Source organism: Centruroides sculpturatus, unplaced genomic scaffold, assembly GCF_000671375.1.
Source record: "Centruroides sculpturatus isolate CEXI.00-Female unplaced genomic scaffold, Cexi_2.0 scaffold58, whole genome shotgun sequence".
NCBI classification, from domain to species: domain Eukaryota; kingdom Metazoa; phylum Arthropoda; class Arachnida; order Scorpiones; family Buthidae; genus Centruroides; species Centruroides sculpturatus.
This window is the reverse complement of record NW_019384407.1, coordinates 1,119,160-1,135,051: the sequence shown is the minus strand read 5'-3', so window position 1 is coordinate 1,135,051 and position 15,892 is coordinate 1,119,160. Positions and strand designations below refer to the sequence as shown.

The window sequence follows — 15,892 nt, the reverse complement described above, 5'->3', positions numbered from 1 at the left end:
CCAGTCGACCCCCCTATAACACTGTTGATTTTTCCGTTTTATATGAATTTCATGTTGTATGAGTCACTTAAATTTTACAAATACGTGTGCCCGGCTGTGAATGGCTCACGTATTTGTAAAATCTAAGTGACTCGTACAACATGGAATTCATATAAAACGGAAAAATCAACAGTGTTATAGGGGGGTCGACTTGTAGTCTTGTAAATTTGTGTGTATGGCTTAATGATAATGATAGAATCAATGGATAAAATGGGTAAACAAAGATTCGGATTTACGTGTAAACTAAACAAGCTGTAATTTAGGGCCTCGTTCTATTGACAAATAACAGGAAGGGCCTCTTGTATGTTATTAGAATAAGGCCACCACAAGTCTAAATTCAGCTCTGGAAAAACAATAAAAAACACAGGAAGGATCTCTTGTATAGGACCACAAATCTAAATCTCTAAAGAATAAAAAATAACACAAGAAGGCCCCATATATTGCCACCACAATTGTAAATCCGGATCTACATAAACAATTAAAAAAACACAGGAAAGACCTCTTGACTATTACCATCAATAAGACCACAACAAATCCTAATCCGACTCCGAATAAACAGAATAAGAAAAGAAACGTTATAAATAAATTATTTAATGTATAAATATATACACTTTAAAACATTTATTTACCTAAAATAATTTAATAATTTATTATAGTATATAGTTAACTTTAGAAATTGCTGTTTTCTTCCTCTTCAAAAAAAGGGAATTTTCTAACAAAAATCTACTCTATCTCTCTCTCTCTCTCTTTCTGCCATATAATAAATTGCACTTTAGTATAAAAAAAAAAATAATAAAAGAAGAAGTTTCGGCAGATAGAAGAGGATCCATTTATTCACAGGTGTACCAGGTGCCGTAAATAACTGTACAATAATAGAAGAAACAGATGTTTGAGTCAAATACCGTCGCGCTTTATGAAGGAGGATTAAAACAACAATTTTATTAGAAGTATATTGAGCTGATTATCTAGAAACCTATACTAGCTTAAGATCTCCCTCCCTTTTATTTTTTTTCCCTGAAACTTCTCGGTTGAGGGTTTTAACTTCTATCTTCTCTTTTCTCATCATGATTTCTATTTCTAATGCGAAAGGACAGAGTAAAGCTGTTGTTCTTAAAGCTACAACATTATCACCACCTGGCGAACTTACTTTCAAAGGTATTGTTTTTTTTTTTCTTTCTTTCTTTCTTCTCTCCCCTCACTGCTAAGATGATTTATCAGAAGTATTTCTATATTAATTTGCGGTTTAACGTTTAGTTTTTTCGTATTTAATTGCAGAAAAGGGTGAAGATTTCATATACAGTCCTGCCTTAATTGTTGCTGGTAGTGTTCTTGTCATTGTTATCTTAGCTGTTGCAATTATATTAAGGGCCATTTTCCATCAAAGAATAGGTAAATTTACAGATTTTTTTTCTATAAATCGATACGTTTTAATGTATATTTTAACATTTAAAAAAAAGAAGAAAGAATTTTAATGTATATATATTTTTTTTATATATTTCGAGTTGTATAGATTCTTTTAGTGTCTATCTTAATGTATAATATAAGAAGAAATCTTTGTATTTGCATGTTTATATGTAACACAAATTTCATGTGTTAATGGTTGGAATTATATCTTTAATTTATTACCATTTAAAATGTCATATTTTCAAAGCAAACAGAATTTTGTAACGTTTTAAAGGCAATAAATGATATCCTTTTACGACTAAAACTATTTCGAAGATTTTAAACACTAAACCAAGGTAAAATGTGTTTAATGTCTACACGTGAATACACCTTTTACTGTATTACTTTAAGATTAAATTGTTTAAAATTTTATCCCCCCAAAAAGTATATATATATATATATAGTAGATATATAAAGTAAAATGTCCGTTTGTTTGTTCTTTAGGGAATGTCCACACTAAAAGGGATGGAAGGGGATTAAACTTCAGTGGATTTCAGTTTTATTTTCATTAAATTTTATACAGTTTATACATTTTATTATACATAAAATGATAAAAGGTTTTGAGGGGGATTGAGTTTTCTTAGATGTTCGAACAGGGGAGGGGGTTAAATTAACTCCTAAATCCTTCGCCGATCTGTATCAAATTTCTCACACTTACTTTCTATAACCCCGAGGAAAATACAGGTTACCTGAAACCTGATTTCATCCCTCATTAACTCCTAAACCCTTTGCCAATCTGTACGAAATTTCTCATAATATTCTTTATTATACACAGTATATCACAAATTATACGACTCAAACAGTAATTTATATTCTACAATAAAATAATAAACCAATAATTTCATTTCGTGTGCAAAATTATCTAAAATATATTTATTTTTCTTTTATTAATAAACACTTAAAGATCAATTCGACTGGAATAAAACACTACATAAAATCTCATTCTACATATCAATAACCAAACTTTATTACCTATTTACGAATAAGAGATTAAGTAAAATAACACAACTTTCAATTCACCAAACACTACTTTTTTTCTCCCCCTCCTCTTTTTTTTTTTTTTTTACTTTATATTATCAACACGTTGTCAATCTCTATATATATTGAAAGCTTATTTGTAGTCTATTATACAAGTATAAAAGACATGATTAAAAGTTTCTTCATAAAGTAGAAAGTTTCTTCTTAACCATAGTTGAAGACCATTATTTTAATAGTTTACAACACAGTATCGTCTTCTTTGATTCCTCTTCTTATTGGTGGATACAGCATATCTTTATTATCACCATTTTGTGCTTACAGACAGTACTCTTGACGTCAGATCTCTACCTCATAAAACTAATGAAAGCTTCAACACCAAAAAGTTAAGTAAAAATCGATATTTTCTCGATTTTTTTCATGTATTCTTCACCTTTATATATATATATTTTTTTATTATTTTTATGAAAGGATGTGAAAAATAGCGAATTGAACAAAATTACAATTATTGTCAATCTGACAATAGTACAACTTGATTTCATTTTTTTTTTCCTCTTGCCTTCCTTTGCTTTATTTTCCTTGCTGTCATACAAATTCCATTACAAATTATTGTTCTTTCTGGTATAAAAAAACAAAAAAATAAGAAAAATTTACATTTTTTTTCTGTGGATTTTCTTAAAAAAACAATCATTAAATAAAATCAAATGCCATTGAGGGGGGTGTGAATTTCTGTAGTACAGAAAAAGATATTAAAAAATCAAATTTACCCCCCCTCTTTTTGTTAAGGGGAAAAATTAAGGCATTTTTTTAATGTTATAATTTAAAACTTTTAATTGTGATAAATTAAACATTATAAATTATCCTTTTACCTAATTAAAAATGCCAATATCATCTGATACAATTTTGTAAACTACTTTGTAAATAATAATAATAATTAATAATAATATTTAAAAAATATTTTTAATTAATACTTTTTTTTTTCTTTCCTTCCTTTCTTTTTCCTCATTAGACAAGAATAAACTGGTGTTAGCATTATAAATTATATAATACAGAGATAATTATTAACTGTAATTTAAAGGTAATCGAGGAATTTTATGTAATAAATTATAAATTTCGTTAATTAATTAATGTTACATTGTTGCACTAACGAGTGTGTTAGAATTGTTACATTTATTCCTATTAAAATATACAGATATTTGATTTGTATTATAAAAAGTATGGGTTCCTCGTATGCTAATAAAAAGAGCTGGAGTTAAAGGAATCCTTTAATTAGGTGTACATTTTAAGTACAGTACATCATTGTACATGATGGAGAGGGGGTTAGTACTAAGCATTGTATACGTAGTGGCACATGATTTTGTTCTTGTAACCCGTAAAGTGTCAGGAGGATCCACGTACAATTGTACACGTAATCAAAGGGAAAGGTGGTTTTTGACAAAAACTACGTTATTGTACGCAACGGGAGGGGGATAAAAAGAGGTTCAAAAACTGTATACGTAATTAATGGACATCCCTTAAGATATATGTATCTAATTTTAATATACTTGAATGAGATTTGATGACTTCAAACTTTAGTTTTAAAGTCTTCAAATTAGTTAATTGCAATGGCATTATAATAGATTTATCATCATAATAAAATTTATAATTTAACTATAAACATAATTATCGTTAGGTAAAGCCAAATTATGCGGTTACTTACAAGAATATTGTGTAAAATATCCTGTTAAATAAATGAAAATGGGTTGTATAATGAATATAATTTTTCATACATAATCTCACGTGTAAACTAGTGTGTCTTGGTTAAATAAGTGAACATATTTAAAATAATAAATACATAAAAAGAAAATATTTAAGTTTTTATTTTAATGTCTTTTATTAATTTAAATAAAAAGCAAAGCCTCATTATAATTGGGTCAGAAGGACTGTGATGTGATTAAGCCTCAATTGTGAGCCTCAGAAACGTTTGGGCCTGAAGAGATAAGTGAAACAGGCCTCTTTTTTATGTGTTTATGTGAGGCCCGTTTTTTTACATTTATCTTCAAATAACAATATGAACTTACAGGAAATAATTATCCCTAAAGCCTTAATCTCTCTGCCTTTCATTTTCTTACCTTCAGAACCTTACATTTTTGCAAAACGTAAGGTTCTGAAATCATTTTAGTACAGCAGAGAAGCTGAAGGACGGAGCGATTCGGTTTTTTTCGCAGTGCTTATTAGTATTGTAGAGCACCATATGAAGGGATAGCTAGTCTGAACTTTAACTCCTTCTAGTGTTAAAACAATATGTTTGAAGGGCCATGTTTATCAGTCATTTTTAAATCCCTTAAGTTTGTATAGAACAATGCTCTTAGTGGCCGAGTGGATGAAACCACTGAACACTAGTATTTAGGTCCTGGTAGTGTTTCTAACACGTAGAGTTTTTAGGGGTTTTCTTTCCGTGTTTAACGCCTAAACAGAAGCCAGTTTTCGTAGAAAGTCTTTCCGGGAGGCATCCCTACTTGGCAGATCTCCCATGTGTTGAGCTGCCTTATCCCCATCAACTAATCCAATCAATCACCTTCTTGGAGCCATGTTAGCAGTTAATACTAAAAATATTCTATTAAGTGTATTGTTTTTTTTAATGAAATTTTGCAGCATATTGAATGCATGGTGATAACAAAAACAATACGTTGCGTGTACGAAAGACACATTTATTGAACTGGCTCGAACACGTCAGAGGACATTCTAAGGACGTCATTAATAACGACATTAAATAAAGAAAGCTCCAGGAAGATCCCCTTGAGGACGATCGCATTGACCTTGAACTATAGCTTAAAAGATCTATCATGTTATTCTATGGCAGGCAAGAAGAGGAGAAAAAAAAATATCATCTTCAAAAAAAATGACTGCTGACAGCATGTTTTTTCTAGTGTGTGGCACGAAAGTCTATGGAGACCAAGTTAAAAGACATTGGAGTAATCAATGAAAACAATTGATAATAAGCTTTTCTTCCCTTTATAAATGATGCTGGGTGCTAGATAATTCTATTGTACAGAAAGTTATTTGGTACGATAATCCGAGCAAGCATTTAAATTAACGTAATTCTGTATGAAAGAAGTATTTTAGAATAGAAGAAAATGTAGTAGACTGATTTAATTCGGTTTGTTGGAATAAATAATTAATTAGACTTATGTTTTAAGAGGCTAAATTAGGCTCCCTGTCATCAGGGACGAACTGAAATTTCCCCTCTTGTTCTGGAATTTTGGAACATTGATGACACGCGATAAGTCATAGGTACCACCGCTAGTCCACCTTTTTATTTCTACACCCTCAAATCTAGGCGCCCCTTTTACTTCTATTTGCTCCTTTTCTAATTGCGTCCCTGCTAGAAGATGAAAATCTACATTAGTTTATTAAGGAACTGTGGCAAGAAGACTTTTATACCTTCACATCTGGGTCCTCACCTGGCACCTTGCTTGCTCTTCTTCTAATTGTACCCCCTAATAGATGAAAATGTACGTTGGTTTAGTTTACTAAGGATCCCTTGGAAAGAGCAATTTTTGTTAATAGTGGATACAGAAATCTTTACAAGGATGCAGGAAGGAAACGAAACTTTTTACTACTGAGTTACCTTGCTTTACTCGAGAAAAACCCTCAGAAGAGGGGTGCATCTGTGCCCTTTACACCCCCTAAATCCATATATACGTGAATAAGATACTGTTCTTCTGATTTTTCATATAATTTTGTGTATTTTATTCTTCAAATTACCCATGAAAAATCATGAAGACTTCCTTTTCCATTAGTCATCATGCTGACTGATCTCATTGCGGGTCAGATCCTTCTGCAAATTGACAAAACTGAAGTCAGTGGTATAATTCAATAGAAACTGAAAGATAATCCATCTTAATCTTTTGACCCAAAGCTTCTATTAAAAAATAATAGAGAAAAAAAAAGAATATTTTAAATCTGAAAATGCGTATTTATTACTTTCAAATTTTATTTTTCTATAATATAATAAAGATGTATTATTTTATATTATACAACTTGTTCAATTAAGCTTGCAGAAGTTTCTCCTTTAAAGTAATATACAATAAAACCTGTCGAAAACGGAAACTGTATAAAACGGAAACCTGCCTAAACGGAAAAATTCTTCGGAACGTTACGATTTTCTGTTAAAAGAAACTTTTTTAAAACGGAAACTTGCATAACCATTAAATGTTATTCAATACCGTGCGATTCCGGCTTATACAGGTTTCACTGTATGTGTTTCAGAAAGAATTTTACCCATTTTTTAAGGGCAAAATAGTTATTTTGTAGGTCATTCCGGGAGGAAGATCGCCCACGTATTATGTTACCTTATTCTATCAGTCCAAGTATTTTTGTAATGATTGCTGTATTTTATACGTTATAATTATGAAACACTAGATGTATTTAGGTACCTTTTTCTATAGTTAACTTAATAAAATTCAACATCTATATTAAGTGATAATTGTTCAAATTCTACAGAACCAAACTGTTATTATGTTATATATTTGTGTACAGTTTCAAAGATCCTACCCAGTGGACACAGTGGGCACCGATGGTCACGGGTTCGCATTTCACGGGCTTTTATGCGAATTTTCTAGGTTTTCTTCACATGTTTAGCACTTAAATAGGTATTGTTACACTTTTCTAAATAAATTTTAACACTGAAATAGGCGTTAAACACGTGAGATACACCCCTTGGCAGATCGCCCATGTGTTGAGCTATCATATTTCATGAAACCAGTTTCAAATATGCATCGAACAAATAAATAAATATAAAATTCATACCCCCCAAATTATTCCTTAATTTATGTATTGAAGATTGACCATTTCGAACAGGATACAAAAAAAAAACGTTCTTTCTTGATTATCCCTGAAGAAATATATTTCGGCAACAAGAAAATCATTAATGGTACTAGTGGCACGAATTAAGGACGTGTATTACATTGTACTGAAATTATATATAAGAATTATGGGGGATGATTGGAATCGATTACGTCAGAATATAAATCTGTACGAAGAGATGAATGTATGTCTAAAGATTTCATAATGATAGAGAAGAGTTGCTTGCCTTGAGTGAATTATATTTATATTCAACTGCTAAAGTAGTGTTTCAGTCAGTATTATTAATACCTTCTTTTGTCTAAATACGTTATGGCTCGTTAACATCATATATAAATTTCTTAGACAATATTTGTATTATTACTTGAAATTTTGGGCAATCAAAGTGGGAAATAAATTCCCACTTTGGGTCCTGTCTGTCTGTCCTTCCTTAATCTCGAGAACGGAGTTAGATAGATGACAGGTACGACTGTATTGTTAACAGGGAAATTATGATATACAGTGGCAAGACACTAGTAAAATTGAGAGCATCGTGACGAAAAATTGCAACTCGGCATTGTGACGATGTCGCAATAAATAATAATTGCTCTTGTATTTATATATTTATTAAATACAATCAAACCTGTGAACAACGGCCACCGACTAATAGAGTTAAAAATGACCGCTGTTTAAAGGTTATTTTGCATTCGTTTCAAAAAGAAACGTTTTGAAAAACGATAGAAGTACCGTTGATGGGTTTGGTTTTATTCGTATATGGTGGGCGATCTACCGAGGAGGGAGGACTTCCTATGGGAAAATGGCCCCTATTTAGGTGTTACTAATATGAAAAAAACCCTGAAAATTCTACGTGGCCAACCATATTGGCCAGGCGCGAATCCATGGCCAGTGTTCGGTGGTTTTATCCATTCGGCCGCTGGTGGATCCGTTGTTGGGAGGTGGCCGTTATTGAAGGGTTCGACTGTACTGTATTTATAAAATATTTAATATTTTGACTTAATTATTTTGAGTTTCTGCAATGAGAATAATTTTACATTCAAATTTCAGAATTGCGAAAAGAAAGTAAAAATTCTTTATTAAGAAATCGGCATTTCATCACTTAAGTTTAATTATTGAGAGACAATAAACATAAAACGTGAAATGTAATAAACTTAAACCTTGGATTAATTAATTATAATATAAGATATATTCTATATTAGCCATGGTAATAAATTGCAGAGAAGATGAAACTGTTTCAAAAGTTAATTTGCTCTATAATTGATGCAAGCAACGGATTATTGTTTCATAATATAATTTGTATTTATCTGTAATATTTAATTCTACATCTACTTTCTATCTTAGAAATAAAAATAGAATTCAAATACAAGAATTACATGTCATAGAGATTGTAATTATTTAGAGAAATTATAATTTAAAAAAAAAAAACAGTATAATATAATGTATTTAATTGGTTAGTTGATGGAATAAGGAGACTAGACAGGAACTGAACCCTATTTAGGTGTTAGGCACGTGAAGAAAACCCGGAAAACTCCACGTGCCATCGCTTGGTAAGGTGCGAATCCTCCACCCATTCAACGTTCAATGATGCCGCTTAGTCGTGGGTTCGCACCTCACCGAGCAATTCAGCGAATTTTAATAAGAAACGAATGAAATTAAATAATATTTTAATTGGATTTTATTTACTTTATACGGAACCCACGAATTTTCTATTTCTTTATCGAGTAACATTCCCCAAGATTATTAAATTAAAAGGAAAATGTTTAGAATTCTCTATTCATTTCAGAAAATGAAATACTAGTAAAAATAATAGAGAAACAATTAAGAAATAATTATTGTAAACATAAGAAGCACAATGCAATTTGAGCAAGATATTGATCAAATTGCAATGAATCCAAGAAGATGGATTTTTTTTTCCTTCTTCTTCTTCTTCTTCTTCTTCTTTTTCTAGTTTTAAATTAATCAATTGTTAGAAAGTTTTCTACAATTAACTAATTTTATAATTGTAAAATTTTTGATTAATTTTGTTATTTTTTTTCCTATTGAAATTACTATATTCATTGAATATCGTAATTAAAAACTTATTAACAAAGTAATAATAACTTTGACTGAAAATAATAGTTTAATAACAGAATTTCTAAAATATTTCAGATAATTTATTAAAAATTTTCATGTCTTAACTTTAAGAATATAAATGAAATTTGCTAGTTAATGACTTTAAAAATTTCATAAAGTAAAACTGAAGAATTTAATATACAAATTTCATATACAAAAGCCAATATCAGTAAACAGAATTTCAAGAAATTTGTTAATAAATTTCTTATCTTAATTATAAAATGAAATTTTTTAGATTAGGATAAAGTCTTTTTTTAAATTGTAGAAAATGAAATTGTAGAAGTTGATGTTCAATTTTCTTTGAGAGAAAATGATACCTTCTATTCTTTGAAAGTATTGGCCTCTGATTAAGAATAGAATTGCATGAGTTTACGCCTTTCGACAGTTTATCCATGAAATTTACTTCTCTATCGACTCAAGATGAGATTCTAAACTTCCTCGAATTGTGTCAACAAATCTTGTGTTGACACAACAGCTATTTTCGGATATAAAGTTAACATAACAACAGAAGTTACACATTAATACTGAATATATTCATGTAAATTGTACGAATAATAAAAATTTAGAAATTATATACATTATATAAAAGGTTAAATTAATATTTACATGAAATATTTCAATAGGTTCTAATGTTTTTTTTTTTTTATATTTTTAACAAAGGAAATTAAAATATAAATGTTTATTTTCTATTATAAATAAATTTATAAGCGCTTAAGTTATGTAACCTTATTTAAATAACAATGCTTTACCTTTCGTCACTCGAATTTAAATAGTGAAAAAAAAAAAGGAAAATAAAATAATTTTATAATTTAATACTTTATGATTGTAACTTGAAGAAAATTGTTAAACAACTCCATTTTTATCTCTTTTATGCCCTATAGGAACTAAAAGGGCCTTTTAACTCACAGCTATCGTGTATTAGGCACGCCACAGGCCTCAGATCTTGGAAACAATACAGCAATTTTATATTGTAATTGTATATCGTAAATTTATATATAATTCTATAGTTACAGTTTGACGTTATTAGTTCATGATGTTAGATTATGTAGAGGGGGCCCCAATCTTTTGCGCTTAGGGCCCTAGGTCTTAATATACCATCGATCAGAAGGTTAAAACTCGTTTCAGAGACGTCTTTAAGGGCCACGTATGGCTCAAAAACTTCAAATTTTCCACCTCTGTTCTAGGAAACTTTAATATTCATGAAAACGTTTTCCTATTTTATAAAATTATTTTATTGTTTGACGCTTGTGTAATGTTGTATTAAAGAAATTAAAATTTGTACATTGAAAAATATCGATTTATTAGCAATTTTCTTAAGATTTATACCCCTGTGATTGAATTTCTTCTGCGTGGAAGGTTGCTTAATGATTTCTTATTTTTGTCACCGTGTTTCTATAAGGATTGGAAACTCATCTGACCCTCTATAGGCAAAAAGTAGACACAAAAATAATACAAATAAAATTTTCTAGTTTTCTCATATACTTCAATATATGCTCTTTGTTGATCCGATTTCCTATGAGACACCGTGCAAGAAAATAAATAGAAACTCTATAGAGTTAGCAATGTCACTCGGTGTCCGGATGGTCCAGCTGTTAAGGTGTAAGCTTATTGCTCTGGGGATCCGGGATCGAATCCAAACGAGTCAAAAACCATACAAATTTTTCGGGGTGATCCGTCTGGAAATTTAGGCCCTATTTCTTTTCCAGGCCAGGGCCTTATCTGTCGCTGGTTCGGCCAGGCCCATAATGGGCTTTTGTTTTCTTCATTATTTAATCTGTTACATTCATTGTTTTATTATCTTCAGGATAATTCACCATGTATCAACTGAATAACTATACATCTTACTGTCATGAGTTACAGTATATTGATTCAAATGCCATTTGGATCCTTCATGCTTTGTAATGGTAGTTTGAATTGAGATTCATCCATGTATTTGTCCCCATTGAGGTGAGCAATATCGATGCCTACCCAGACTACAATAGACAATATACATGTAATTTTCTCAATATGCAGTAGATAAGAATAGGCTCCAACTGTCAGGTATATTTGAACAGGAGTGCCTTTCTGATATGCCTGAACTGTCAATTCTTTCAGGTATTCGCCCTGGCAGGTACAGGTGCATTCGGTTTAAATCTTAGACATAAAATCCTACTTAATTTATACAGGATATAGTGGACCCTTGATGTAGTTAACAATTACGTTGGTTCTTCATATATACGGTGTACTTTTGATAGTCAATTAGTTTCGAGTGGTCAAAACCACTGAGGCATCTCTTCAACGTGGTCACGTAGAGTTTTCTGGTTTTCTTCACTTGTTTAACGTGAAGAAAAGTAGGAAAGACCTTCCACTAAACCACTAAAGACCTACTTGGTGAATCGCTCATGTATTACACATTGCCATATCCCACCAAACAAATAAACTATTGATTTAGTGAATAATTTGCTTTAGTTAGTTGAGGGTTTAATATATCGAAAGCTCATTTCACTGTACCTTAAATAATTTAAAAATTTCAGTAGCCAATATTTCTTTTTAAATGATTAATTTTAATATGTTTTCTACATAAAAACCACATAGAGGAATTGAAAACGTATGCGTGTAATCTATATTTTGTTCTTTTATTTTGCTAAAATGCATTATAATGACAGCAAACAGAAAGTCAAATAAATAAAAAAAATTTTTGATTTCTCTGATAATTTCAAATAAAAGAACATTTGGAGCCATGCTTTCATTGATCAGATCGCCCGGAGGAGGGAATATGCGAGAAAATAAATGGAAACATCAAGAACTGACATCAATAGAATCAGAAGATTGACAAAACTCTTTATGAGTACTTTTTACAGTAAATAACAAATGTGAAATTCTATCTCGTGTTTAGAATTCTAATTAAATAAATATTTTAATGAAATGTCAAGAGTTTTCAATAAAAATATTCATGTAATTGGCATTCTTCCCAAATGTTTATTAATTGTTTTCGTTTGGTTTTCAATTCGCTTCTTCGCATGATTTACCTCAAAACTATTAAATTTTTGTTTTTCTATTTTGTTTTTGGCCTATTTTCTACGGTGGTTATTAAGAGGGTCTTTTTTAAATCATACCTATTAAGGGTTTGGCAGGGCCCCAATACAGTGCGCGGGTTGCAATGGAATGGGCCTGTCTGTATATACTAAAGTAGGAACATTATACACTTAATTACAATTTGTTTAGTGGTAACAGGGAGGCAAAACGAGCAAATTGTCTTGGGCCTCGAGAAGATTGGGTCCCTATACCTGTATGTTTTTTCGTTATACAACCATAAATATGTATTATGTCCAGGTGCCCCTCTACGTGGTCCTATGTGGTAGGCCTATACAAGTGCATCAGCCAGTCTGCTGCACACTAAATTCTATAAAATTAAGGAAATTTTACTTCAAAAAATGAAAAAAACACTAAAATTTTTTAGTATGTCAACCAGATTTTCATAATAAATATTAAATTTATTTTACAGATCTCTACGGTAGGGGATTTCATTAATAAACGAAAGAATTAAACTTATAACTTAGTTATTATATTACAAACTAAGACTATAAATCAAGTGAAACAATGTATTAATATTGCGCTCGCAATACATTTCTAGAAAATATTTAAATCATTCTAAGAATCATAATTTAATATTGAATTTTAAGATGCAAATTTAATAATAAGAGTGAGAGTGGGAAGGAGGAAGAGAGAGAGGAAATGGGAAAAAGGGAAGATAGAGTGAGAGAGAGTGCAAGAGAAAGAGGGAAAAGGAGGGAGAGAGTGGGAGGGAGGAAGAGGAAAAGGGTTCGAAAAAAAGGGAGAGTGAGAGGAAGAAGGAGAGGAAGTGAGGGATGGAGGGGAAGAAGTGAAAAAACAAAGGAAGAGATGAGAGAAAGAAAGAGAGGGAGAGATAGAATGTGAAGGGAAGAAGAGGGAAAAGGGGGAGGTGGGAAAAAGGAGAGGAAGAGAGGGAAGGAAGGAAGGAAGAAGAATGAGGGGGAAGGGGAGAGAGAAAGAGAGTGAGAGGAAGAAAGAGAGAGAGAAAGGGAAAGAGAGAGTGAGGGTGAGAAGGGAAAAAGAGGGAAAGAGGGAAGCGAGAGAAAAAGAGAAAGTGAGGGAGAAGGGAGAGAATGAAAGAAAGAGGAGAAAATGTGTCTTAATTAACGAATAGTTTTAGGTAAAAATTTTCAAATTTAATTGAGCTTTCTAAGTTGAAATAAAATGCAGAAAAGTATTCAACAAGACGATAACAATATTAGAGCTGAGGAAATTTTCATTAATCCCTCAGGAAAGACGATAAAAGTGAAGCTGGTAACTAAATATTTATTGATTTATCAAGATTTAAAAAAAAATACATATATATTAAATTATAAAACTACTCGGAAAGATTTCGTCATAATTATCAGCACCGATAAAAAAAATTAGTTATTTTATTTAAAATTTAAAATATTATTTCATTTCATTAATAGATTTTTGAATTTAAAAAAAATCTATTTCACAGAAGATAATTTTTTTTTTATTAAATTTAAATTAATTTTAAAAATTGAAAAATTAGAAAAAAAAATTGTATATAATTCAAATTCAATTTTTGATAAATAATTTATTAAATTTATAATAAAAATAAATGAGAAAAATGTGATGTTTTGTAAGTAGAAATCAATTATTTTTTTTATCGAAAGCATTAATTTTTGATATAAAAAATATATATAAGGTGTCTAAATTACTTACATTTAAACTTATATCAATGATATTAAGTGTAAGGTATGAAGAATATAGAAATACACCCTTAAAACTAAGGAGAAAAGTAAGAAAAGAGCGAACGAAGGTGGTAAAAACAGATCTTTTTTTTATTACAAGTCGACCCCCCCCCTATAACACTGTTTTGTTGATTTTTCCGTTTTATATGAATTCCATGTTGTACGAGTCATTTAGATTTTACAAATACGTAAGCCGTTCGCAGCCCGGCACACGTATTTGTAAAATCTAAGTGACTCGTACAACATGGAATTCGTATAAAACGGAATAATCAACAGTGTTATAGGGGGGGTCGACTTGTATAAATATTAATTTTCTCATGTAAAAAAAATATAAGGTACCAAATTACTTACATTTAAACTTATATAAATGATATTGAATGTAAGGTGTAAAGAAAATGGAAGTGCAACCTTCAAAATAGAAAAAAAAACAAGTAAAGAAAAAAAAAGCGAATGAAGATGGTAAAAAATAAAGTACCATTAACCGTATAGATAGTCTTGTAAGAAAGGTTGGTTTTCTTCAAGTTTCTTCTGTTCTTCACATTTCTGAGTACCAGAAAATCCTTTTTAGATGCTGAACTAACGACAACTTCTAATGGACTACTCCACTATTTCCTATAGAACAGATTGGACGGTTATTGAACTAAAAATATTTCTATTTGGTACCTTATTGTAGAAGAAAAAAAAAGAAAAAAAAAGAAATTATTAAGCTAACAATATTATTTAATATTTAACAAGTTTCTTCTTCAGCAACACTTCAAAACTATAAATAGTTTAAGTTTTTAAGTTACGTCTTGAATAAAACATTTATCACAATGCCACATAACCAGAAAAACACTTAAAGTAACATTCAATATATTTTAAAAACATCCTCTTCTTCTCCCCTCTTTTTTTTTTCTATAAACCTTCGATAAGGGGGGAAAGAAGGATCTTGTAGTAGAAACTCACGTATTTCAATTGAATACTTTACTTTAGAACTATGTAAAAGTTAGTCCAATGTGATTTGCCTCTAGTTATTTTGGCAATTTTTACGAATTATGTCCTTTCGTAGGGATGGTTATATAAATTTTTAACAGTTTCTCATGGTCACGTGTAAATTTTTGTAAATATATATATTACAATTTTAGATAAATTTTATGGTGTATTTGTAGATCTCGATAGAGAAAAATGTTGTTGGAAAGTTGCCTGAAGGATTAAAAAAGCAAAAATATATAAGAAAAAAAAACATCATACTCAAATACTTTTCTGATTTTAGTTCTTTTTTTTTTTTCTTTCCCTTACTTTGATACTATTCTATAATTTACATTCTCACAGATCTTTGTTGATTATTTTAAAAATTGATACCATTCGAAATCTTTAAATTTAGAAGTTTTAAGTTATAAATTTCGATTTTTTCTCCCATTCTTATATATAATATACAAAGTTCTATTTTTGATTTTTTTATAGTAGAAAAAAAAATGCAAAAGAAAAAATAAAAAATGAAGAAATTTCAACTCCCATCTGATAGAACAAATCCTTTAAAAAATATAAAATTTTAAATGGAATAGTAGACCCCCCCCTATAACACTGTAGATAATTCCGTGTTATATGAATTTCATGTTGTACGAGTCACTTAGATTTTACAAATACGTGTGCCGGGCTGTGAACGACTCGCGTATTTGTAAAATCTAAGTGACTCGTACAACATGGAATTCATATAAAACGGAATTATCAACAGTGTTATAGGGGGG

General features: G+C 30.2%; 1 protein-coding gene across 1 annotated transcript in view; it reads left to right on the top strand.

Moving 5' to 3' along the window:
- LOC111618900 (protein turtle-like) overlaps positions 1-15,892 on the top strand; it is a 64,497-nt gene that overhangs the window by 21,099 nt on the left and 27,506 nt on the right. The window contains exons 8-9 of the mRNA XM_023360525.1: positions 1,129-1,194; positions 1,315-1,428. Coding sequence (XP_023216293.1) covers positions 1,129-1,194; positions 1,315-1,428 — 180 coding nt within the window. The remainder of the gene's footprint in view (positions 1-1,128; positions 1,195-1,314; positions 1,429-15,892) is intronic.